This window comes from Chiloscyllium punctatum, chromosome 38 (genome assembly GCF_047496795.1).
Source record: "Chiloscyllium punctatum isolate Juve2018m chromosome 38, sChiPun1.3, whole genome shotgun sequence".
Lineage (NCBI taxonomy): Eukaryota > Metazoa > Chordata > Chondrichthyes > Orectolobiformes > Hemiscylliidae > Chiloscyllium > Chiloscyllium punctatum.
In genome coordinates, this window is record NC_092776.1 from 29236316 (window position 1) to 29263630 (window position 27315).

Here is a 27315-nt window from a genome sequence, read left to right on the forward strand (position 1 = left end):
ACAAAATTAGCCTTGTACAACTGACCAAATATTGGGGTAATTAAAAATGCCTAAATATAAGAAGCCTTCCAGGGACCAACGAAAGGGAAAAAGGGATCCGTCCACTAAGTGGGGTATCATAGCAAGGCCACCCATTGGCATAGCCTCCAATTTTGAAAAATTAGTTTTATAGCCTGAGAATGTACTAAATGTATTAATAACTTGGATTAAGCGAGGTACGGACATCAGAGGATTACTAGGGAATAGAAGAACATCATCTGCATAAAGGGTAATTTTATGTTTACCTGTACCAATCCTCGGAGCTGTTATATTAGGATCAGCTCGTATGGCTTCTGCTAGTGGTTCAATTATTAGCGTAAATAACAACGGCGAGAGAGACATCCCTGACGGCAGCCCCTACCCACATTGAAACTATCCGAACCTAATCCATTGGTAACCACAACTGCTTTGGGATCACTACACAATGTTGAGACCCATTTGGTAAACACTTTTCCAACGCCAAACCTTTCCAATGTGTAAAACAAATATGACCATTCAACCCTATCGAATGCCTTTTCCGCATCTAATGAAACTACTACTCCTGGTATCTTTCCCTGATGGCAGGCTTGAATCATATTCAAAACCCTTCTAATATTATTGGATGATCTACGGCCCTTAATAAACCCCGTCTGATCCTCCTTTATAATATGTGGCAGTACCCTTTCTAGTCTCAGTGCTAGCGTTTTAGAAAGGATTTTAAAATCTACATTTAGCAAGGATATTGGTCTGTATGACATACAATCTTCTGGATCCTTTCCTTTTTTAAGGATAAGAAAGATATTTGCCTCTTTCAGTGAAGGCGGGAGACTGCCCTGACTATATGCATAGTTATACATGTCCATAAGTGGACCAGCCAATATTTCTGTAAATTCTTTATAGAATTCAGCTTGAAAACCATCTGGGCCCGGTGCCTTACCGCTCTGAAGTTGTTTAATTGCATCAAGTATTTCTTGGACTGTTAGAGGAGCATTTAGGACCGATACCTGTTCCAGAGTTAGGCCCGGAAACGTCAAATTTTTAAAAAATGACTGCATCCTCCTAGTCCTGTCTTCACAATCCTGTGATTTATATAACTCAGAAAAAAATTGTCTAAAGATTGCATTAATCTTTTTATGATCATGAGTCAAAATACCTGTACTTTCCTTGGTAGACGTAATAGTTTGAGGGGCCTTTTTTTTCTTTGCAAGAAATGCTAAGTATCTACCCGGTTTGTCGCCATATTCATATATCCTTTGTTTTGCAAATAGTATTTCCCTCTTAGCCGTTTGAGTAAGCGTAGTGTTTAGAGCTGTCCTAAGAGCCATAATCCTTTGTAATTTAATAATAGAAGGTCTATCAGTGTATGCTGTTTCAGCTGCTTTTAAGCGAGCTTCAAGCAGATGCTGTTGTTCTCCCTTCAAATTTTTCTGGGTCGCTGAGTAGGAGATGATCAAACCTCGCGTGTAAGCTTTGATGGTCTCCCACATCATTGATGGGTTGCTAGCCGTACCTGAATTAATTTCTAAAAAAGTTTTAAATTCTTGAGAAAAGTACTTTACAAATTTACTATCTTTCATTAGGAAGGGATCCATACGCCAATGCCAAGGAGATGTCCCATCGCCTTAGTTTCCATATATACAGCAGCGTGGTCGGAGATTGCTATACTACCTATTTTACAGGATGATATGGAATTTTAAAAAATCGAGGGAGCAAAAAACATATCAATTCTGGTATGACATTTATGTGGATTGGAGTAGAAAGAAAAGTCTCTGCCCTGTGGATGAAGACATCTCCATACATCTACTAATCCTAATTCTTTGTTCAGATCCACCAATTGTCTAGATCTGGGAGATACTCCTGCAGTACTCTTGGGAATCCTGTCTATTTCCGGATCCATAATACAATTAAAGTCTCCCCCTATAATTGTATGACGGGCACCAAAAGCCATTAATTTTGAAAAGGCTTCCATTATAAATTTAAAGGGGTGTGCCGGGGGGCAGTACAAATTTAAAATCCCATATTCCTCTCCATTTATAAGGGCTTTAATCAAAATATATTGCCCAGATTAATCTTTTATCTGATTTAGGATTTTGAAAGGGAAATTCTTCCGAACGAGAATAACAACTCCCCTGCTTTTTGAGCTAAAAGAAGAAAAAAAGGCCTGATCAAATCCACCCTGTCGTAATTTCAGGTGCTGTTTATCTAATAGATGTGTGTCCTGTAGGAGAGCTATATCAACTCTTTCTTTCTTAAGATTTGATAATATTTTCTTCCTTTTGACTGGCGAATTATTCCCCTTGACATTCCAGGTGCACCACTTAACCGACTGATCAACCATAATCATCTCGGCCAACACGAGACCCCTCGGGAGGGGAAACCCTATCCAGAACATCCTGAGCATAGAACATATAAAATTTACAAAAATAAAGGCTCTCTAATACACTCACAACAGTGTAATAAAAAACTAATTCTAAATAATTAAAAAAAATGTTTAAATGGAGATATTCCCCCTTGTTCCCGGGGGGGCACTTCCTTTCCAAAGGTCCTTCTTATCCTCTCCCAACCAATGCCCCACCCTTAACCCAGGCGCTCCTCAACAAAATGAGGAGAATTCAGATATAATACAAAGCTAGAGTTAACAGTGAGCACCCTATCCCCACCCACCCCAACACCTGGATATATTTGGTAATGTTAATACCATATATAAACATATATAACTATAAAATTACAACCTCAATAAATAATAATTAAATATAATAATACAAAATAGCAAGGGAAAAAAACAACCCCGCTCCTAAAGACAGAAATAAAATAGAATAAGGTAACCACCTCTCCCCAAACATTAACCAAAGCCCCCGACTTATATATATAATATATATATATATATATATATACATACATACATACATACCCATAATAAAAGGATAATAAAAGGAAACAGCCCTGGTGGGGGGGGAGAAAATTAAATCCCTCTCCCCACCCCTCATGATAATATTAAACAGTAAGGTAAGAAAAAATGAAGAAAAAAAGAGGGGGATATAAATCGAAGTAGGGGGAAAGGCAAACCAACATCCATTATCTCTTACAATTTATCTAAGAGAGTCCATGAATTCCTTAGCCTTTTCTGGCGATCCGAAGTTACACACGGATCCTTCATGGTTAAAGTGTAGCATCGCTGGGTAGCGTAAGGAGTACTGAATATTTAAGTCCCTTAAACGCTTCTTTGCCTCATCGAATGCCTTCCTCTTTTGGACCAGAGCTGGGGAAAAGTCCTGGAATAACATGATCTTGGATCCTTTATAGATCATGGCTTGGGGGTCTTTTCCAAGATTTCTGGAAGCTTTTAGGAGTATCTGCCTCTCCCTATAGCTCTGCAGCTGGAACAGGACCGGGCGTGGACGCTGGTTCGAGCCGGGCCCGCGTATTGCGACCCGGTAGGCCCATTCTACCCTTCCCTGGCCTGATCCATCTTCTAGATTTAAAAACTGTGGCAGCCACTGTTGGAGAAATACTGTAAGCTGGCCTTCCTCTTCCCATTCGGGAAGGCCCAGCAAACGAATATTTTTTCGACGACCTCGATTATCGAGGTCGTCAATGTGATTCTCTAAGGTCCGGACTCACTGTTCGAGAGTTCAGACCCAATGCACGGCCGATTGCGCTGTAGTTTCGGAGGTCGCGGCCTTTAGCTCCGCCCCTCCGACTTGGCGCTCGATTTCCTTAATGTCTCAGTCGTGCTTTTGCAGCGTGGCCGAGAGTGAGTCCCATCGACCTCGGGATTCCTCAATGAAAGCGTTGATCTTCGAATCCAATTTGGAAATCATTTCCACGAAGCTTGCAACCGTAGGTAAGTCCCCCAGGGCAGCTGTGGATGCCTCTGCTGCCGCTGGAGAGGATGGGGGAGGGGTCCCTGCTTGCTGAGAGCTGCGGGGTCCCTTCCCTTTAGTCATTTTTACGAAGGATTAAATGTTTAACTTTAATACTAAGCAACTAATTAAATTAAACAACAGTTTTAAGTGATGTGGTGAGTGTGGTGGGGGTGAGTGACCCACTTTGCCCAAGTCTTGGGAGGAGCACTATAGACTCAGACTTGCTGGGTCGCCGCCATCTTGAATCCCCCCCGCCACATTCTTGATGAAGAGCTTACACCAGAAACATCAATTCTCCTCCTCCTTGGATGCTGCCTGACCTGTGTGCTTTTCCAGTGCCACACTTTTTGACTCTCATTACTATAAGTTTATCATGGGCAGTGAGGACAATATCAAACTCTTCACATTAATGACAGCCTCTATTCCCCCCACTCCACGCTGTTCCAAGGCACAGTAAGTTGTTTCAGTACAATTTTGGAGGTATACTGAGACCTGAGAAGAATCCAGCAAGAAACTATGTGCAATTCTCAGGAAGGCTTTCTCAGCCTTTGATAACATAATAGAACGGAACTCGAGTGGAACCAAAAATCAATTCATTAACAAAAGTTCTTGTCACATGAAGCAAAATATCTATGACATGATTCATTAACTTTTATTAAGTAAATCTTGACAAATGGAAGAATTTTCTTTTTTTTTCACAGGATGTGGGGCATTGCGAGTATTACATTCTTCTAATCATCGTGAACACAGAGTACCTGACCATCCCAGGTTTCCCAACATAATTCCGTTTTTAATGACAATGTCAGCATTGCCTCCAACTGGGATGCTGTTTGCTCTTTATTTTATGTTTACATCATGTTTTGGCGCATTCGGCACTCTTCCTGAGGCCCCACCATCACAACTGCCTTCGATCCACCAGACTGGCCCTTAACTCTGACTACTCCAGCAGCTTCCTCCCCTGCCCAGATGTTGGAAGTTAAAGTAGTTTGTTTTTATTACCCAAGTGTAGATCATCTTGTGTAAGCATTCCAATCATATGTCAAGGATTTGTAAGACAATAATAATGCTCCCACTTGCACTTGGGACTGGTAAACAATGTAGTTTCAGTTCATTTGAAAATCTAAGATAGAATTGCTTGTCAGACAGTACAATTACAGAAGCACAGTGCCCATAGTTACAGAGAAAATGTCTCCCACTTCCTCATATTAATACCCTGCAACCTGGACTTCTCATGGCTTCTCATCACAGAGTTAATCCTGATCCCCGGCTCATTCTTCGCACAGTCAGCCCTTAAAGTAATACTACTGAAATAACTCCACAGAAGGCAGTATCCCATCACCAAGTCATTGTTTCAGTGATCACAGACCCAGTCTTTAACAAACTTCACTCTGAACTCCAACCCTTAAGTTTGTACAAGACCTTGGTTAGACCGAGGATCTATATGGGGAACCTTTAAAGATTAAAGGGTACAACTTCAGTTCCAGTGTCTCATGAGAATCAACTGGTTCAGTAACCACTGATTTTAGTAAAAGACTTTGCCCCAAGCTTGATGGGGTGAAATTGCTTGGGAAAGATTCATCTAAATTGGCTCAACATTTTTCAATTAGAAAATGGCTTCCTGAGCGAAGTCCTAATTAAATACTCTGATGTTTTTCAGGAAGGTCTAGGGACTATCGAAGGAACAAAGACCACCTTGCATGTTGACCGGAAGCAATTCCGCGATTCTGCAAGGCCTGCACAGTGCCATTTGCCTCATAGGCAAAAGTAGAGGCAGAAATCAGGAGGCTGGAAAGTGAAGGAATTATCAGACCAGTCCAGTTTGCATAATGGGCAGCAATGGCTGTACCGATTTTGAAGTCTGACAGGTCGATTTGCCTAGTAAGGATTTTAAACCAACAGCAAACTGTTTTCACAGCTGGATAAATACCCAATCCCTCGTATAGAGGATTTATACACAAAGCTGGCAGGGGGGCTGTCTTTCACAAAACTGGACATGAGCCTTGCGTACCTACAATTGTGGTTAGATGAACATTCCCAGAAATATGCTACAATTAATACCCATAAGGGTTTGTATCAATATGTGAGACTGCCACTGGGGTATCATCAGCCTGTGAAATTTCTCAACATTTTACAAGGAGGACAAGGCAGTACCAACCATAGCTTCAGGGCAAATTCAGCAGTGGACTAAGTGCATATAATGTTTATGTTGAAACACCATCACAGCTGACAATATTAGACTTTGGACACAGAAGGATTTGCTCGTGGCCAAACTGAAACAGCTGGTGGTGATGGGGAAAACCAAAAGGGCTTCAGAACCAGAATTGAATCCTTTTTGGACACAGAGAGACCAGATCACAGCAGAAAACAGCGTATTATTATGGGAAGAAAGAGTGATTGTCCTGAGCAAAGGTCACCACCAAATACCGGCTGAACCCCACTTGGATCAACGAGGGGTTTCCAAAACGAAGGTGTTGGTAAGAAGTTATGTCTGGTGGCCAGGATTGGATGAGGCAGTGCCCAAAGTGCCAACAAGGACAGAAATTACATTCATGGGAATTGTTGTGTAAAACCCTGGACTTCATTACACAGAGACTACGCAGGTTCTGTAATGGACTCAGTGTTCTTAGTTCCTGTTGTTGCCTACTCAAAGTGGATGGACATGCATAGAGTTAATTCATCAAACACAGGGAAAATAGTAGAAAAATTGTGTGCATCTTTTGAAAGTTAAAGGCTCCTAGAAGTGTCAGTTACAGATAACGGGTCATCATTTACCAGCAGGGAATTTCCTGGAGTATTTCCTGAAGTCTAACAGCATTCAATATATAAGGACAGTTCCATATCATCCATCATCCAATGGTTTGGCAGAAAGAGTAGTCCAACTTTGAAACAGTCTACAACTTCACCAGATACCAAACGGTACCGATTTCTATTTGATTATAGAACCACCTCTCATGCAACTTCAGGGATCGTTCCAGCAGAGTTGCTCATGGGGAGAAGACTCTGCAACAGGTTAAATCTGACCTTCCTGGACCTGGAGAGGAGGATGAAATTGTATCACAACTGCCAATGCCAGACACCAGACTCCACTAAGGGAGAGAGACAGTTTATTTAGGGGATAAAGTTTGGTGTAGGAACCATGAGAATGGCCCTGCATGAGTAAGAGGCATGGTTGCCATGAAGTCAGATCCAGTGACGTATAAAGTTTGGGAAGATGCAATGGACCTGAACAAGCATGTGGACCATATATAAGCTTCAAACTCACAAACAGTGGAGGAACAAAATGTGCCCAGCTCCCTTTCAGCCCTTCCCTCTGTTCCGGAACCCATGGGTTCTTTCTCTTCATCAAGCAATGAAGAATATGAGATGGCCACAGCAGATCTCACCACCTTGTGCCTTTGCCATCTGAAGAGGAGAATGCATTTCTTCTAAGATGCTCCAGGCACATGAGGTGTGTTACTGTGTGCTGCACATACCTCTTATCAGAGGCAGAGTTGGAGGAACCTGACCCACTGCTAAAACATACCTGGGAGGAACTACAAAATTTAAAAAAATGTATGCCTTTGAACACAGAGTGGGAGGAATGTCATGACTGTAATGAAGTCAGCCAGGTGGACCTCATAGAATATGAGTTCCCTGATTGGGGCTGTTAATCTGGTCCAATCAGGGAACCCTGGCTGACAGATAGGAACATGAATGTCAGACATCCTGTTCACTCTGAGGGAATTGAATCTGTGTCAAGGACATGTAAATAAAAGGTGATTTGGAGACAGGATACTGGCCTCTGCAAAGCTATTTCTCTGCCCTGTAATTTGACTAAATGTCATTGAAGTCTAAGAAGTGCATTTTTGAGTGATTTGTGCCAAAATATTTCCAATGGATTGTGGTCAGTTTTCACAACAATTTTTTTCACAAACAGACACATCTGGAACTTAAATGTATCTTGTATCCATGTGTCATGTGATGGGTGAGTCTGTGTAAGGGAGTGAATCTAAGTGAGTCTAATTGAGAGAGTTTAGGTATGAGATAAGTGAGTCTGTGTGAGGGAGTCAGTGTAAGTATGAGTGAGTGAGTAAGTGAGTCAGTGAATTAGTAAATAACTGAATGTGAGTCTGTGGGTGACAGAGAGCCTGTGGTAGGGAATGGAGGTACACCTTTGGATATAGAGTCATGCTACAAATGGACACAGACTCCTTCAGTATCTGGTCAAGTGACCAACAGCATAAACAACTGGGCCCAACATAAAATGAGCTGAACAGTTTCTGCAAGCAAGGCCAAATAGAATGCAGAAATATAGTGGTAATCGGGGAGAATCCTGCAGGCTGTGTTGCCTGCCTGATGCCTGATTTCAGGATATCTCATCTCGGCTGCAGAGTGGGAAGGGAAAGATGTTGCGGTTCACATAGGTATCAATGATATACGTAGAAAAGGGAAAAAGGTTCTGATGAGGGAATATGAACAGCAAGAATCTAAATTAAAAAGAAGAACCAAAAAGATCATAATGTCTGGATTACTATTGGGGCCATGAATAAATTGGCACGAGGTTAACAAGATTTAAGAAGTACAAACGTGACTCAAAGATTGGTGTGGGCGAAATGGCTTTAATTCATAAGACATTGGCATCAGTACTGGGGAAGGAAAGAGTTGTTTCAACGGGACAGGCTTCTGATATACTGTATAGGGCTCTGAATAGGGCCTTAAACTAAATAATAGGAGAGTGGGTTCAGTTGCATGGAAAATTATGGGCAAAGGCTCAGCAGATGTTATTAAAATTTTCAGAACAAGTAATAGGACAACTGTGAGAAGTGGGCTGTCATAGAGTCATCGAGACGTTCAGCATGGAGACATACCCTTCAGTCCAACTCATTCATGCCAACCAGATATCTTAAAATAATCTAGTCCCATTTGCTAGCTCTTGACCCGTATCTCTTTAAACCCTCCCTATCCACGTACCCATTCAGATGCCTGTTAAATGTTGCAATTGTATAAGCTTACACCACTTCCTCTGGCAGCTCATTCAATACACGCACCACCCTCTGTGTGAAGACATTGCCCTTGAGGTCCCTTTCATACCTTTCCCCTCTCACCCTAAACCTATGCCCTCTAGTTCTGGAGTTCCCACCCCAGGGAAAAGACCTTGTCTACTTACCCTATTCATGATCCTCATGATTTTATAAACCTCTATAAGGTCACCCCTCAGCCTCTGACGCTCCAGGGAAAACAGCCCCAGCCTCTCCCTATTACTCAAATCTTCCAATCCTGGCAACATCCTGGTAAATCTTTTCTGAACACTTTCAAATTTCACAACATCTATCCACTTGGAAGGAGACAAGATTCGCACACAATATTCCAAAAGTGGTCCAACCAATGTCCTGTACAGCTGCAATATGACCCTCCAACACCTATACTCAATACTCTGACCAATAAAGGAAAGCATACCAAACACCTTCTTCACTATCCTATCTACCTGCGACTCCACTTTCAAGGATCTATGAACCTGCACTTCAAGGTCTCTTTGTTCAGCAACTCTTCCCAGAACCTTAAGTGCATAAGTTCTGTCCTGATTTGCCTTTCCAAAATGCAGCACCTCACATTTATCTAAATTAAACTCCTCGGCCCATTGGCTCATCTGATCAAGATCCCGTTATAATCTGAGGTAGCCTTCTTCACTGTCCACTACACCTCCAATGTTAGTGTCATCTGCAAACTTACTGATGATACTTCCTATGTTCACATCTGAATCATTTATATAAATGACAAAAAGCAGTGGACCCAGCACAGATCCTTGTGGTACACCACTGGTCACAGGCCTCCAGTCTGAAAGGCAACCCTCCACCACCACCTACCTTTGAGCCAGTTCTGTATCCAAATGGCTAGTTCTCCCTGTATTCCATGAGATTTAACCTTGCTAACCAATCTCCCATGGGAACCTTGTTGAATGCCTTACTGAAGTCCATATAGATCACGTCCACAGCTCTGCCCATATCAATCCTCTTCAGTACTTCTTCAAAAAACTCAATCAAGTTTGTGAGACATGACTTCCCACGCACAAAGCCATGTTGACTGTCCATAATCAGTCCTTGCCTTTCCAAATATATGTAAATTCTGTCCCTCAGGATTCCCTCCAACAACTTGCCCACCACTGAAGTCAGGCTCACTGGTCTATAGTTCCCTGGCTTGTCCTTACCACCCTTCTTAAACAGTGGCGCCATGTTAGCCAACCTCCAGTCTTCTAGCACCTCACCTGTGACTATCGATGATATAAATATCTCAGTAAGGGGCCCAGCAATCACTTCCCTAGCTTCCCACAGAGTTCAAGGGTACACCTGATCAAGTCATGGAGATTTATCCATCTTTATGCATTTTAAAAGATCCAGCACTTTCTCCTCTGTAACAAGGACATTTTTCAAGATGTCATTATCTATTTCCCCACATTCTATATCTTCTGTGTCTTTCTCCAAAGTAAACACTGATGCAAAATACTTGTTTAGTACCTCTCCCATCTCTTGTAGTTGCACACATAGGCTGCCTTACTGACCTTTGAGGAGCCTGAGTTCATCTGCCATCCCTGTTAGGCCTCTTGCATTGAAATAAATGCAGTTTAATACATCAGTCGCACCTGGTCCTCTGCTTTGTTCCTGCCTGCCCTGACTGTTTGGATTGCTCCTTTTCTCAACTGTACCAGTCTCAGATTGATCTCTTTCCTCACTATCTCCCTTGGTCCCAACCACATGCACATACATACACACACACGCGCGCACGCACACACACACACACACACCCCGCCCACCAGTTTAAATCCTCCAAAGCAGCTCTAGCAAATCTCCCTGTCAGTATATTAATACCTTCCAGTTCAGGTGCATTCTTCTTTTGCAGGTCACTTCTACCACAGAAAACATTCCAATGATCCAAAACTGTGAACCCTTCTCCCCTGCACCAGCTCCTCAGCCACGCATTCATCTGCTGTATCCTTCTATTCCTACCCTGACTAGCTCGTAGCACTGGGAGTAATCCAGATATTAGTACCCTCCTGGACCTCCTTTTTAAATTCCTGCCTAACTTTCTATATTCTCCCTTTAGAATCTCATTCTTTTCCTTTCCTATGTCATTACTTCCAATGTGCATAACCACCTCCCACTGGTCCCACTCCTCTTTGAGAAAACTCTGCACTCTCTCTGAGATATCCTTGATCCTGGTACCAGGGAGGCAACATACTATTTTTATTTCTCACCAGCCAATGCAAGACTCGGGGTATTGTACTTAAATGCAATGTCTAACAAGGGGAGGGTTGTTATGACCCAAAACCTACTAAGCAGTGCTCAGACAGAATGGTAGGGAGGGACATTATATTTGAATATTCCCCAGTTTTGGCCAGACTCCTTGGCACCATAAAGTAATCTTGAAAATAGGATGGGTAGATCCAGTGTGACCTGGCCTAACCTCATTGGGTGCTGTGACCTCTGTCCTGTGACCCCTTTGGCTGAAACCAGAGAACATTCCAGAAGGGCTCAGTAATGGAGCCTAAGAAAGGGCACCTGGTGACCATTCCCTTAGTGAAGAGTCGATCAGTGAAGACTCCAAGCCAGACCCACCTTTAGATCAAGAAGACCCTGAATGCACTTATCGACGGAGCTCAGTGATTTGGATCCAGCAGCCCAATCAAGTTCACCAGCATGGCTATTACATGTGTTTTTCAGGCAGTCAGCCTAGTTTGGGAAAAAGTTAACTTAATTTGTTGTGTAAGAGTTGAGTCTTCAACTTGCAAACATTTTAATAAAACTATGTTTGAACAGCAATCCTTAGTTTGTCTCATACAGTAAGAGCAGTTTGGATAAATATGTTTTATCAGCATTAATCTGGCCAAAATGGAAATAAGTATCTGAGGAGTCACAAATAGCAGTGAACACTGTGCAAACATCAGTGAAGATCCCCACCTTTGGCTTAATGATGCAATGATGGTTATCGATGAAGTAGCTGAAGTTGGTTCGGATTTCTGAATGAAAGTCATGTTCAACTAGAAATATTAACTCTGTTCTCTCTTTGTAGTTGTTGCCAGGCCAACTGAGTCTTTACAATAATTTACATAAGAACATAAGAAACTGAGAAAGAGAAGCAGGAGTAGACATCTAGCCCATCGAGCATGCTCTGTCATTCAATAAGATCATGGCCTGACCTTTTCTTGCACCCTGCTCCATTTACCTGTCTGCTCTCCATAACTTTGCCTTAAAAACATTCAATGAGGTAGCCTCAATTGCTTCACTGGGCAGGGCATTCCACAGAACCACAACCCTTTGGGTGAAGAAATTGCTCCTCAACTCAGTTCTAAATCTTATTGTATCCATTGCTCCCAATGTGGTCTCCTCTACATTGGGGAGATTGAGCGCCTCCTAGCAGAGCGCTTTAGGGAACATCTCTGAGACACCCGCACCAATCAACCAAACCGCCCCGTGGCGAAACATTTCAACTCCCCCTCCCACTCTGCCGAGGACATGGAGGTCCTGGGCCTCCTTCACCGCCGCTCCCTCACCACCAGACGCCTGGAGGAAGAACGCCTCATCTTCCGCCTTGGAACACTTCAACCCCAGGGCATCAATGTGGACTTCAACAGCTTCCTCATTTCCCCTTCCCCCACCTCATCCTAGTTTCAAACTTCCAGCTCAGTAACTGTCTCCTTGACTTGTCCGGACTTGTCCGACCTGCCTATCTTCTTTTCCACCTATCCACTCCACCCTCTCCTCCTTGACCTATCACCTTCATCTCCTCCCCCACTCACCCATTGTCTACTCTCTCCCCACCCCCACCCTCCTCTAGAATATCTCTCCATGCTTCAGGCTCACTGTCTTTATTCCTGATGAAGGGCTTTTGCCCAAAACGTCGATTTCACTGCTCGTTGGATGCTGCCTGAACTGCTGTGCTCTTCCAGCACCACTAATTCAGTTCTAAATCTGTTTGCCTTTATTTTGAGGCTATGCCCCCAGTTCTAGTTTTCTGTTGTTATTTTGAGTTTCCATCATCTGTAATACTTCACTTTTATAATAAAGATGATTGGTCACTACCCTGAGATTGAGAAAATTGGATTCCAGTAAACATGACCATATTTTTTGACTTGGCATGACTCCAATCAGTGGAGAGTTTTCCCCCAGATGTACATTCACTTGAATTTAGCTGGGGTCCTAATACTGTACTTGCTGAAATGCAGCCTTGTCCTCCCCTCTTGAGTTCAGTTTGTTTGTCAACATTTGAACCAAGGCTGGAGAGGTAAGCTCCTGTTGTTGCATGGCAAATGGCAGGGAGGTGCAAAATCATCCAGTAATCTGTAATGATTCAGAAATCATGGCATATTCTCGCTAATAACTAATAACAGCAGCTAATCGCCATTTTTCTGCACCAATTTCTGGCACAGTGTAGATGAGAGCTGCTTAGGCCATTTACTCAAGTTTCGGCAGAGGAATTTCAAAACTTCTGCTTGTCAAGAATGTTCCAATAAAGGTGAGGCCCTATCCAGTAAAGGAGAAACAGGTTAACTGGAAATAAACACGCAGCTATCAGTCTCAAAAAGCATTCTTTTAGTTCAAAATTGTAACAGATCCATCACATATGACAATGATTTTCTCCGAGTCACTGACTGCTTATCCAAATTTCCAAATTATCAGACACTTTAAATGAGACTATGGCTGATGCAATGAATTAAATATTCAGTCTGTTTTGTACGCCTGAAGAGATCATGTCTGACAAGGGGTCACAAGGTACAAACATTTTAGGGAGACTTATAGAATCATAGGGTCATACAGCGTGTAATCAGATCCTTTGGTCCAATTCATCCATGCCGATCAGACATCCCAACCTGACCTAGTCCCATTTGTCAGCATTTGGCTCATATGCCTTTAAATCCCTCCGATTCATGTGCCCATCCAGATGCCTTTTCAATGTTGTAATTTGAGTTATAGAGTCATAGAGATGTGCAGCAGAGAAACAGACCCTTCGGTCCAACTCGTCCATGCCGACCAGATATCCCAACTTAATCTAGTCCTATTTGCCAGCACTTAGCCTGTATCCCTCCAAACCGCTCCTATTCCAATACCCATCCAGGTGGCTTTTAAATGTTGCAATTGTACCAGCCTCCACCATAACCTCTGGCAGCCCATTTCATACAAGCACCACCCTCTGCGTGAAAACATTGCCCCTTAGGTCCCTTTTATATCTTTCCCCTCTCACCCTAAACCTATGCCCTCTAGTTCTGGACTCCCCCATCCCAGGGAAAAGACTGTCTATCCATGCCCCTCATGATTTTATAAACCTCTATGAGGTCACCCCTCGGCCATCAATGCTCCAGGGAAAACAGCCCCAGCCTATTCAGCCTCTCCCTATAGCTCAAATCCTCCAACCCTGGCAATATCCTTGTAAATCTTGTACCAGCCTTCACCACTTTCTCTGGCAGCTCATTCCATGTACGCAACTGTCAGCGTGAAAACGTTATTGTTCGGGTCCTTTTTAAATCTTTCCCTTCTTACCTTACACATGTACTCTCTAGTTTTGAACTCCCCCATCTGAGGAAAAAGACCTCGGCTGTTCGCCCTATTGATGCCCCTCATGATTTTATAAATCTCTGTAAGGTCACCCCTCAGCCACCAACATTCCAGGGAAAAACTCCCCAGCCTCTCCATATAATCAAGCCCTCCAATCCCAGCAATATCCTTGTAAATCTTTTCTGCAGTTTAACAACGTCCTTCCTGTTGGAGAGAGATCAAAATTGGGTGCAGTATTCTAAAAGTGACCTCACCAATGTCCTATACAGTTGCAACATGACATCCCAACTCCTATACTCAAATGCACTAATAAAGGCAAGTGGGCCAAGTGCTTTCTTCACCACCCTCTGTACCTGCGAGTTCACTTTCAAGGAACTATATACCTGCAGCCCTCAATCTCTTTGTTTAGCAACTCCCCAGGGCCCTAGCATTTGGGGTGGCATGATGGCTCAGTGGTTAACATTTCTGCCTCACAGTGCCAGGGACCCAGGTTTGTTGTGACTAGGGTGACTGTGTGGAGTTTGCACATTGTCAGTGTGGATTTCCTCTGGGTGCTCCGGTTTCCTCCCACACTCCAAAGATGTGCAGGTTAGGTGAATTGGCCATGCTAAATTGCCTGTAGTGTTCTGGGATATGTAGGTTAGGGGCATTAGTCAGGGGTAAATGTAGACTAATAGGGTAGGGGAATAGGTTTGGGTGGGATACTCTTTGGCGGGGTTGGTGTGGACTTGTTGGGCTGAACAGCCTGTTTCCACATTGTAGGGATTCTATGATTAACCGTGTAAGTCCTGCCCTAGTTTGCCTTCCCATAATGCAACACCTCATATTTTTCTAAATTAAACTCAATCTGCCACTCCTCGACTCATTTGTAAATGTAAAATAAATTCAAGACAAATGTAATACAGTGACATTCTGGAGAAGACTGACTTTAGCTGGATAAATTAATCTATATTTCCATAGGCCTTATTTATTAAAATACTTTTGCCAGGTTCCACCCATATCACAATACAACAAAACACGCAGCTTATGTTTAATCAGGAAGCTTCCACTTGTCAAACTTGATCTGGTACAGCCATGACATTAGTGCAATAAATAACCTCCCCAATCAAAACCAGTCTTTCAGGTCTGTTTGCATAGTTGTCCCTTATGGAATGTAAAGTAAAACTGAACAGAAGTGAAATCCAAGCAAGTGAACACACTACAAGTGAAGGTACAGTGCTCCTGTATCAAGTCCATGGTGAACAAAATTGAACTCAGAGCCTGATGTTGCAGTCTGTGGAACTGTTCCTCATTTACCTGATTTCCTGCATCCACAATGGGACAGGTAATGCTCATTCTAAATCTACTTGTTTCTTCCTGGTTGAGTCCATCATTAAGAGGCAAAACCAATCAAAGTCAATACTACGACAGCTTTTTCTTTACAACCCCAACTTGTGTTGGTGAAAGGGAGTTGATTATATTCTTTGTATAATTATTAACAATATTCAAGGACAAGTATAAATGATAGTTTTGTTTAATTTATTTCCTTTTTTTAACGTTCATTCCTCATGAGCTGCTCCTCTAAGTTAAAGACGCATAGAAAGTGTTACAGGTTCTGGGCGCTGAACTGGAAAATCACAGAATAACTTGCATTTATTTCTTATTTGATCATATTCATGTGAAGGATAAAAAGAAAAACAAAATTAGTTGATTAAAGAGGTAAACATTCCTCTAATCAGTGTAAATGCTGTACCTGGTGAGGAAGTGATTCTTTTCAGCATAATATTCAAGGATTGAATACCAATCTTTTCCTCTCAGTAACCAAAGACCCTGCAGCAATCAAGTCACAGTTTGCATTCCCATATTCTGGGGCTTGCTTAAGATATATTTTTCAATGTTTTAATTGTTTCCTCCCCTGTATCTAAGACTTAGTAAAACACCAAGCCTGTTAATACTTCTGATTGTTTTTCACTGTGACTACCCAGAAGTATTCATGAGTATGTAAGTTATTCATGTTCTTCTGAGGATAATATTTCCCAAATCAGTATTACATTTAATCAGCCAAAGTTCCATTTATTTAAAATTTCTGTAGGTTCGTTTAGTTCAGCTCTGTTCCTTAGATTGAAATTGTTTTCATTACACATCCAAATCAAATATTAATAATCCCAGTAATGATTATCCCATTGCCACATCCTAAATAATATTTCTCCCCATGTGTCAACAGTTTTCTTGAATTTTATTTTAATTTCAGATCCTATGTGTCCTTCAATGATACCAGTATTTCTTCACTGATATCTATGACAGTCCTACCATTGCATCTGACGTATCATGCTATTTCTGACTTTCAATACTGGATGAGCAGAGGGTTTTCTCAAAAGAAAAAGGTGTTGGGAAGAATGAAGCTATTTCTGATCCTTATTCTGATCCTGAGCTCCAACACTCTCCAATCTTTCACAACTCCAAATCCAGTTATTTCCACCTCTGTAATATTATCCTCAACTCACCTGTTGCTGAAAGTCTCCTCCATAATGTTATTCCCTCTAATATCAACTATTCCAAAGCACTCTTTGAATCTTGCATAAACAATAGCAGGATAACTCAGTCCCATGGAATGTTCCTCCTGCAATATGTGGGAAATCAGGGTCACCTCCAGAGTCCATGGTGACCACGTAATCAGCCGCAGCTCCTGATTGGTCACATGGATGGACTCACTATGAACACCGGTGAAAGTGAGTATTGCAGATGTTGGAGATTAGAGTCAAGAATGTGGTGCTGGAAAAGCACAGCAGGTCAGGCAGCATCTGAGGAGCAGGAAAATCAAAGTTTCGGGCAAAGGTTCTTCATCAGGAATGAGGCTCGGAGCCTTGGAGATGGAGAGATAAATGTGATGGGGGTGAGGCTGGGGGGAAGGTAGCTGAGAGTGCAACAGGTGGATGGAGGCGGGGGTAATGGTGATAGGTCGGAGGGGAGATGGAGCAGATAGGTGGGAAGGAAGATGGACAGATGGGATGGGTCATGAGGATAGTGCTGAGCTGGAAGGTTGGAATTGGGGTAAGGTGGAGGGAGGGGAAATGAGGAACTTGGTGAAATCCACATTGATGGCATGGGATTGGGTGGTCCTAAGGCACAAGATGAGGCGTTCTTCCTCGAGGTGTCGGCTGGTAAAGGAGTGGCGATGGAGGAGGCCCAGGATATGCATGTTCTGAGCAGAGTATGGGTGGCATGATGGCACAGTGGTTAGCACTGCTGCTTCACAGTGCTAGAGACCCGGGTTCAATTCCCGTCTCAGATGACTGACTGTGTGGAGTTTGCTACCGTGTCTGCGTGGGTTTCCTCCAGGTGCTCCGGTTTCCTCCCACAGTCCAAAAATGTACAGGTTAGGTGAATTGGCCATGCTAAATTGCCCATAGTGTTAGGTGTAGGGGAATGTGTCTGGGTGGGTTGCGCTTTGGCGGGTCGGTGTGGACTTGTTGGGCTGAAGGGCCTGTTTCCACACTGTAAGTAATCTAAGAAATCTAAGAGTAGGAGGGGGAGTTGAAGTGTTCGGCCACAGGGCGGTGGGGTTGATTGGTGCGGGTGTTCCGGAGATGTTCTCTGAAGCACTCTGCGAGTAGGCGTCCTGTCTCCCCAATGTAGAGTAGACTGCATTGGAAGCAACAGATACAGTAAATCACATGCATGGAAGTGCAGGTGAAACTTTGATGGATGTGGAAAGCTCCTTTGGGGCCTTGTATGAAGGTGAGGGGGGGAGGTGTGGGCGCAGGTTTTGCAATTCTTGCAGTAGCAGGGGAAGGTGCCGGGAGGGGAGGGTGGGTTGTTCGGGGCATGGACCTGAATAGGTAGTTGCAGAGGGAACAGTTTTCACGGAAAGTGGATAAGGATGGGGAGGGAAATATATCTTGGTGGTGGGGTCTGTTTGGAGGTGGTGGAAATGGTGGAGGATGATGCGATATGTTGATGGGGTGGAAGGTGAGGACCGGGAGGTTCTTTCTAATTGCAGAGTGCTTCAGAGATCATCTCCAGGACACCCGCACCAACCAACCCCACTGCTCTGTGGCCGAACATTTCAAATCCCTCTCCCACTCTGCTGAGGACATGCAGGTCTTGGGCCCCCTCCATCATGGCTCCCTTACCAGCCAATGCCTGGAGGAAGAACGCCTCATCTTGTGCCTCAGAACCCTTCAACCACATGCCATCAATGTGGGTTTCACCAGTTTCCTCATTTGCCCTCCTCCCACCTTACCCCAGTTCCAACTTTCCAGCTCAGCACCATTCTCGTGACTCGTCCCATCTGTCTATCTTCCTTCTGACCTATCCGCTCCATCCTCCCCTCCGACCTATCACCATTACCTCCCCCTCCATCCACCTGTTGCACTCTCAGCCACCTTCCCCCAGTCCCAGCTCCTCCCCCTCCCATTTATCTCTCCAGCTCCAAGGCTCCCAACCTCATTCCTGATGAAGGGCTTTTGCCTGAAACATCAATTCTACTGCTCCTCAGGTGCTGCCTGACCTGCTGAGCTTTTCCAGCACCACACTCTTGACTCATTATGAACTCACTGTACTGTAGATAACATATGTAGTGAGCAGGTCACACTACCAGTAAGGGTTATACAGGCAGAGTTGGGTGACCATCAGGATGCTGAGCAAGCATGGGCAGGCGGTGTAGGTGTCTCTTGTGGCCATTTCCCTCTCAAACAAGTATAGCACTTTGGGGTGTGGAATATGGCCTCTCAGGGGGAGGCAACAGCAGCCAAATCAGTGGCACCGTGACTGGCACTGTTGTACAGCAGGGAGGTGAGCAATAATGATAAGGGAGTACAAATAGACATTTCTGTGGCCACATAAAGGATTCCAGGATTGTAAGTTGCCCCCTTGGTGTCATGGTCAAGGATATCTGAGTGGGTACTGGATATTCTGAAGGAGGAAGAAGAGCAGCCAAAAGTTATGATCTGCATTGGTACCAACTACATAGGCAGAAAGAGAGATATAGTTCTGACGAAGAGTTACTGGACTTGAAATATTAGCTCTGCTTTCTCTGCACAGATGCTGTCAGCCCTGCTGAGTTTCATTGGCAATTGGTGACTGATATAATCTAATTGCTGTTTATGAAATCTTGGTGTTTGCAAATTGCCTGCCACATTTCCCAATATTTCAAAAGTGATAACATATGAAGAGTACTTCATTGTCGATAAAACACATTGAGATGTAGTGAGTTTGTGAAAGATACTGCATATACTTGCAAGTCCTTTTTCAATTCTTTACCATCATTTGTAATTAGAACATGCAAATCAATCATAAAGCTATCTTTTTCAGAATAATTTCCACGAATGAGTTTTACACTGATTTTCAAAAAGCAATGACAAATTAGTAAAATATTAATTCCCTCAGTGCGTTACTGTGTTTTAACATGCCACATTCGCAATAATGTAGTATGCCCACTGAAGTCTTTAATTATAATTTTTTTTTCTTGAGTATAAGGTTTCATTTCAAAGTACAATAACATATATGGATCTTCAATTATTGGTCAGTATTAGACTTAAGGACATTTGCACAGGACAGTAAACACAATTTGATAGTAGCTGAAACCATAAATGAAATCTTAATTTATTTTGGTTTTGTTTCATTAGATGCATCTTCCCACCAGACATCTAAGTTTTCCGCCTATGAAATCATTATTCCTAAACTTATAAACGAACGACAGAAACGAGATATTGGCCAGGTATGTGCTGCCTTCCCTTGAAATGCTAAATACCTTTGCAATTCATATAAATTTCCCACTATGTCAATTATTCTGTATCTCTTGATACATGGTACAACAAAATGTGAAAAAAATATCATAGTATCAAGGAATACCATCACCAGTTTTATTTCACATTTACATAATGGAGCTTTTTTCCCCAATTGCTGAATATATTGATTCTGTAGAGTGATAATAATGTCTAGTATGTGACAATGATCTGTTGCTTCAAGGATAGCTTGAATGAATGAAACAGTGAAACATTGTACCCCAATAAGAGCTTCAACATTGTAACAGTAGACTGACGTATTACAACAGCCAACAGCATTCTGCAAAGGAATATAATTGGGACGAAAAGTAAGAATGAGATGTTCCTAAGCAGATCTTTGTAAATTGTTGATTATTTGCTTTATGTATCAAATGTGGTCTGTTTCTAGTCACTCATTAAAAAGCAATGGAAAAGAAATTCAATAAGGAAAGTTTATTGGTCGCACAAAATCAAGTGGTAGCCCATAATAAGTCCGTGATGAGTCACATTCTTCTTTTCATTGAACATTCCAGACAACAAATATAAAATAAAGAACTGTGGATGCCGGAGATCCAAAAACAAAACAGAAGGTGCTGGAGAAACTCAGCAGGACTGGCAGCATCTGGAGAGCGAAAAACAGAGTTAATGCTTCAAGTTCAGTGACCTTACATTAGCACTGCCATCTTGCTGAGTTTATTCAGCACCATCTGTTGTGCTTTCATTTCAGATCTCCAACAATAATAACAAATTACAATTCTAGATTCTGGAAATATCTGTGCATTTCTGTTTTACACATGTTGGTATAGGATCATTTCAAATTTAAGTCTACTGAATCAACAAGGTTCCTCTGCCCCACGGGAGAAGATTTCTTCACAAAGGCAACTTTTGAGCTTGTATTGACAGCTGTCTTCCACCTTCCATAAATCAACCCAGCTAAACTCTGTTATTTCTCTCCTGTGATATTCCTGCACTATCCCTCTCATCATTGACCATTAAGTATTCTATATTCAATAAGATTAATTGAAAAACATGGTTCTCATTTATTAACCTCTTTCAAACCTTCAGCCACCTTATTTCTGCATCTTCTTCTGTCTCACACTTCCTCCAGTGTTCATTCTGTGTATTGTCCTCTCCATCTACCTCTCTGGAGCACTTTCCTGAAGCACTTTCCACAGCTCTCTTATCCTCCATGCTATTAAACCATCAGTTTAAAATCATGTTTATAACATGCTTTTGATCACCTCTCTGAACTTCCCACGAAGGTTTGGTGTTCCGTGCAATGCCCTCAGGTGACAGGCTTAGAAGCAGATGGGCATGGATGGAGTGGCACTAAAATTCCAAAGAATCATACCAAGAAGGGTCCTGAGTACATTCATGCAAAGACTCAGAAACTACATTTAGCTCAACATCAGTACTTATCCTATGCTGGCAAATTTCACGTCTTCATTAGAAGTCCTATAGAAATCCAAGGTTTTCTATTAAAATGGTGAAACAACATTGAATGTGTCATTTGTAACCTCTTCTAAAACTGAAATTTGTTTTTATTGTTTTTGCTGCAGGAAAAATGGAGGGATCAAATAACTTATTCCGTTTATTTGGAAGGCAAAGTTTACATACTAAAACTGGAAAGGAATAAGTAAGTTCTTAAAAAAAAAACTTTCATGGAATGTGGGCCTTGCTAGCAGAGACAATATTTGTTCATCCCTGATAGGAAGTGCTTTCTGCCCATTTAATTTTCACAGACAGATAAACTGAAATTACCTCAGCATAACTTTAAAACATCAGTACTGTAGGTCAGAATAGAGTATTCAACAAACATCCTCCTAATTACAACAAAATAGCTTAGTTTATATCCCAAGGATATATGCGAAATCCACCCAATTGTGACATTAACGAGTGCAACTACAAGTCTAAGAGGCACGTGACAATTCTAGGTCTGTGATGCACCATGACTCATAGCAGTCCATACCTATCCTCTGTCCTTGTTCTGTTCCAGTCTGTATGACTCAAAGCCAACTGACTACATGGCCTCCCAGTCATGCCCTGTCCTCTATCATGGATGTCTTAGAAGACAGTGCATGGGAGAGGCCGGACCAACTGCTATCTCTGGATGAGCTGACCAAGGCCATTAAGTCCTTTGAAAAGAATAAAACCCCCAGAAGCGATAGCTTACCGATTGAGCTCTATTCTGCTCTGTGGGACTTGATTGGCCAGGACCTGCTGGAGGTGTATGTCAGTATGTTTCGGGCAGGTACCATAAGTGAATCCATGAGGAATTCCCATGAGGTCCTCATCTGCAAGCAGAAGGTGGTGGTGGTGGTGGGGGTGGACTACAAGATCTTGTCAAAGATCATTGCCAACAGGGTCAGGTCAGCTCTGGGATCGGTGATTAACCCCGACCAAGCCTGTGCTGTACTGGGCAGGAAGATCGCTGAGAGTCTCGCACTCCTCAGGGATATAATCGCCTATGTGCAGGACAGAGGGGTGGACACTTGCTTCATCAGCCTGAACCAGGAGAAGGCCTTTGACAGAATATTGCACACATACATGAGTGATGTTCTCTCCAAAATGGGCTTTGGGGAGTGAATCTGCAATTGGATCCGACTGCTCTACACCAACATCGTTAGCATAAGTCTCTATCAATTGGTGGGAATCAGAAAGCTTTCCGATCAAATCTGGAGTCAGGCAGGGCTGCCCACTCTCTTCTGCCTTGTTTGTGTGCTGCATAGAGCCATTTGCGTGTCCATTAGGAAGGATGCAAACCTGAAAGCGGTGACTATTCCTGGCAGTGGGATAAGGCCTACACATAAGGCATCCCTCTACATGGATGATGTCGCTGTTTTCTGCTCTGATCCGCCATCAGTGCACAGACTCATGTGCATCTGTGATCAGTTTGAATGAGCCTTGGGAGCCAGAGTAAATCAGGGCAAGAGCAAGGCCATGCTTTTCTGAAACTGGGCCAACCAATCCTCTACACCCTTCATCATCAGCTTGGGAGGAGTATGTCATCAAAGCAAGGCAGAAACTGAGTAGATGGGAGCAATGGTCGCTCTCCATCATGGTTAAAAACCTGGTCATCCAGTGTGATTACTCTCAGTATTATTGTATGTGGCGCAGATCTAGCCTATTCCCCGAACCTGCGCCGCCGCAGTCACTTCATGTGGAAAGCAAAGATGGACCGTGTCCAAAGAGACACCATGAATAAACATCTAGAGAAAGGGGGAAAAAATACACCCATTGCTACCCTCACCCTGATGGCCACCCTTTGTGTGTGGCTGCAAATACCAAGAGTCACTGTGTACTGAGGTTCTACCTGTCCCCAGTGTTGGGAAGGATGGGCCTAGCCTCCCTGCCTCGCAATGCTCCAAGTAGTTGGACCATTCCGTATCACCTGTCCTTCATGGAGAAATTTGTTAAGAAAAACACCTTTGACCACAAGTCCAATAGGAAGTGGTCAGTACTTAGTGTCCTTGAGACCCTTCGAGAAAAGGAGAGGGAGGATCCTGTTGAGCAGTTCATTGTGGAGACTGTCAAAATCATTTGGCAGAATGCCTCATCACCAGAACTTTCAAACAAGCACCAGGATATCGCTTGGCTGGTGGTGAGAAGGGTTTTGCCTGTGAGACCCTTTATGCATGCGCGAACTCTCTGTGCCATCGCACGCTGCCCTCAAAGCAGCTGTGGAGGGGACAAGATGGTCAACACCTTCTTCTGGCAAAGGAAATCTGGAGAGGAATGCAATGGTGTTTGTCAAGGTTCGTCCCAAGGAGCTCCGTGACATGGGACACCGTGGTCTACTGTCTGTTCCCTGGGACACACACCAAGACGAACATTAACTATGCCTGGAGGATCATCAACTCAGTAAAAGACACTCTTTGGTCTGCCCGAAATTTTCTGGTCTTCCAGTTGAAGGAGTTGAGTCTGACTGAGTATTGCAGACCGGCACATTCCAAGGTCCAGGACTACTTGCTGAGGAATGCGCTAAAGCTTGCAGTAACTACGTCAAAGTGCAGTGGGGAAAGACCACCTTGTAAGGTCCCTCTGCTGAAGAATAAGGGGGGCCCATTCAGTAATTGGGCTACAGTGTTGCCTCAGCTATAGGCCAAGGGGTTGTCTCTAAATATAGAGTATGGTGGACATCAAAGACTTAATTTGTGGTCTATAAGCAAAAAGAGTATGGATCTGAGTGGGTTCATTAACTGTCTATGTACCAAAGATTTATTTTCCATGAATAAATATATTTTTGAAGTAATAAAACTGTATTAAATCTCAGTATAATCAATATCCCACATATATTTGGGCCTTTGAGTGGAAGTTGAGACAAGAATTGGAATGTAGCTAACTGGCCCCCAATATTATACTGTCTGCTTGTGTGGGCTGGGGTCCTGCTTTCATTTCAGAGCTAGGATGAGTTATCTACTGGGAAAATCAAGCCCAATAAAGTGATGAATTCTCCCAGTAGAGAGCTTTGCACAGTAGGGAATTTGAGAATTTGAACATGCTTCTTTGTTTCAGATTTTCAAGCATTTACATCATTCTTCATTTTATTCATGGATTTCTTATATCATCTCTATTGGGCCTTTCTGCGTGCAATATAACAAGAGTAATGTACTTCAAAAGTAATTTGTTGGTTTTACAACATAAGTGGCAGAACATAACCAATTCAAAAAGTGTGCTGCTGAAAAAGCACAGCCGCCAGGCAGCATCTGAGGAGCAGGAGATTAGACGTTTCGAGCATAAGAGCTCTTCATCAAGAATTCCTGATGAAGAGCTTATGCGTGAAACATCGATTCTCCTGCTCCTCGGATACTGCCTGACCAGCTGTGCTTTTCCAGCACCACATTTTTTGACTCTGATCTCCAGCAGCTGCAACCCTGACTTTCTTTCAGTACATACCCAAGCCTAGTAAACCTTGAGAGTGACATGTATTGGTCTGCCTTGTTTTGTATACTTGATAATGGAGCCACAGGATTACCAGTACATTCTTTTCCAAATATTGCAAGGTTTTTTTAACCAGTTTTTCCCCCTTACAATGTAAGTTTTTTCCTTCTCATCACACCAGTTACCTAATAAATCATCAGTGGAATCCTAAGATGCTAGGTCCATTTTGTTTTATTTTACAGGAACCTACTTGCTAAAGATTTTGTGCAATATGTTTATGACAAAGAAGGTAAAATGCAAGCATCCCAGCCCAAGATTCGGGTAAGTGCGCAGTGGTTTGGCTGTTAGATCCCTATTTGTCAGCACATCTCACCCTGATGTTTATTAAAGTCCCAAGAGGCATTCACATATATTTACCCATACATCTGTTAGCAGACTGAATGATTGTAAGACAGTAATTTAGTTGTCTTCATTAAAAATGTTCAGCCTTTCAAAAAGATCAAATTCAAAGTGTGGCATTTTTCATTGTTGATTTATTTAGCCGGGATGACTGCTTAGAATAAAAGTGAATGCAGGTGAGATTCCTGTTTTAAAAAAATGGCAAGAAATTTCAACGGTTGAAAATCTGAAAAGAATAACTGAAAATACTGTTTCTGTTCACACCAGTCAGCATTTGCAGCGAGAAACTAGCATCGGTACACGTTAGCTGTAAGGTTGTAAAAGTAATGAATTTGATCAACTCTGTTTAGTATGATTCAAGATTAAAGTGGTGCTGGAAACACACAGCAGGTCAGGCAGCATTTGAGAAGCAGGAAAATTGACATTTCGAGCAAAAATCCTTCATCAGGAATCAGCTTTTGACTGAAACGTCGATTTTCCTGCTCCTCGGATGCTGCCTGACCTGTTGTGCATTTCCAGCACCGCTCTAATCTTGAGTCTGATCTCCAGCATCTACAGTACCCACTTTTACCTTTTTAGTATGAGCCGACAATGCAGAACACATAATTTAGTAGAGATTAGCATTTAAGCACAATTTCTGTTAGATACCAGGTTTAAGAATTCATATGTTTGAAGTCATAGAGTCATAGAGATGTACAGTATGAAAACAGACCCTTCGGTCCAACCAGGCCATTCCGACCAGATATCCCAACCCAATCTAGTCCCACCTGCCAGCACTTAGCCTGTATCCCTCCAAACATTTCCTATTCATATACTCATCCAAATGCCTCTTAAATGTTGCAATTGTACCAGCCTCCACCACTTCCTCTGGCAGCTCATTCCATACACGTATCACCCTCTGTGTGAAAATGTTGCCCCTTAAGTCTCTTTTATATCTTTCCCCTCTCACCCTAAATCTATGCCCTCTAGTTCTGAACTCCCCGACCCCAGGGAAAAGACTTTGTCTATTTATCCTATCCATACCCCTCATACTTTTGTAAACCTCTATAAGGTCACCCCTCAGCCTCCAATGCTCCAGGGAAAACAGCCCCAGCCTGTTCAGCCTCTCCCTGTAGCTCAGATCCTCTAACCCTGGCAACATCCTTGTAAATATTTTCTGAACCTTTTCAAGTTTCACAACATCTTTCCGATAGGAAGGAGACCAGAATTGCACGCAATATTCCAACAGTGGCCTAACCACTGTCCTGTACAGCTGCAACATGACCTCCCAACTCCTGTACTCAATACTCTGACCAATAAAGGAAAGCATCCCAAACACCTTCTTCACTATCCTATCTACCTGCAACTCCACTTTCAAGGAGCTATGAACCTGCACTCCAAGGTCTCTTTGTTCAGCAACACTCCCTAGGACCTTACCATCAAGTGTATAAGTCCTACTAAGGTTTGCTTTCCCAAAATGCAGCACCTCGCATTTATCTGAATTAAACTCCATCAGCCACTTCTCAGCCCATTGGCCCATCTGTTCCAGATCCTGTTGTAATCTGAGGTAACCCTCTTCGCTGTCCACTACACCTTCAATTTTGGTGTCATCTGCAAACTTACTAACTGTACCTCTTGTGCTCGCATCCAAACCATTTATGTAAATGACAAAAAGTAGAGGGCCCAGCACCAATCCTTGACGCACTCCACTGGTCACAGGCCTCTAGTCTGAAAAACAACCCTCCACCACCACCCTCTGTCTTCTACCTTTGAGCCAGTTCTGTATCCAAATGGCTAGTTCTCCCTGTATTCCATGAGATCTAACCTTGCTAATCAGTCTCCCATGGGGAACCTTGTTGAACATCTTACTGAAGTCAGTTGACTTCAATTTGGCTGTTGGGACCA

At 42.9% G+C, this 27315-nt stretch overlaps 1 protein-coding gene across 1 annotated transcript in view; it reads left to right on the top strand.

Moving 5' to 3' along the window:
• Positions 1 to 15570: 15570 nt before the first annotated feature.
• The window catches only part of adam9b (ADAM metallopeptidase domain 9b), a 52938-nt gene continuing 41193 nt past the window's right edge, over positions 15571 to 27315 (top strand). Inside the window, exons 1-4 of the mRNA XM_072557504.1 lie at positions 15571 to 15731; positions 20014 to 20105; positions 21711 to 21787; positions 25275 to 25353. Coding sequence (XP_072413605.1) covers positions 15671 to 15731; positions 20014 to 20105; positions 21711 to 21787; positions 25275 to 25353 — 309 coding nt within the window. The 5' untranslated portion in view covers positions 15571 to 15670. The remainder of the gene's footprint in view (positions 15732 to 20013; positions 20106 to 21710; positions 21788 to 25274; positions 25354 to 27315) is intronic.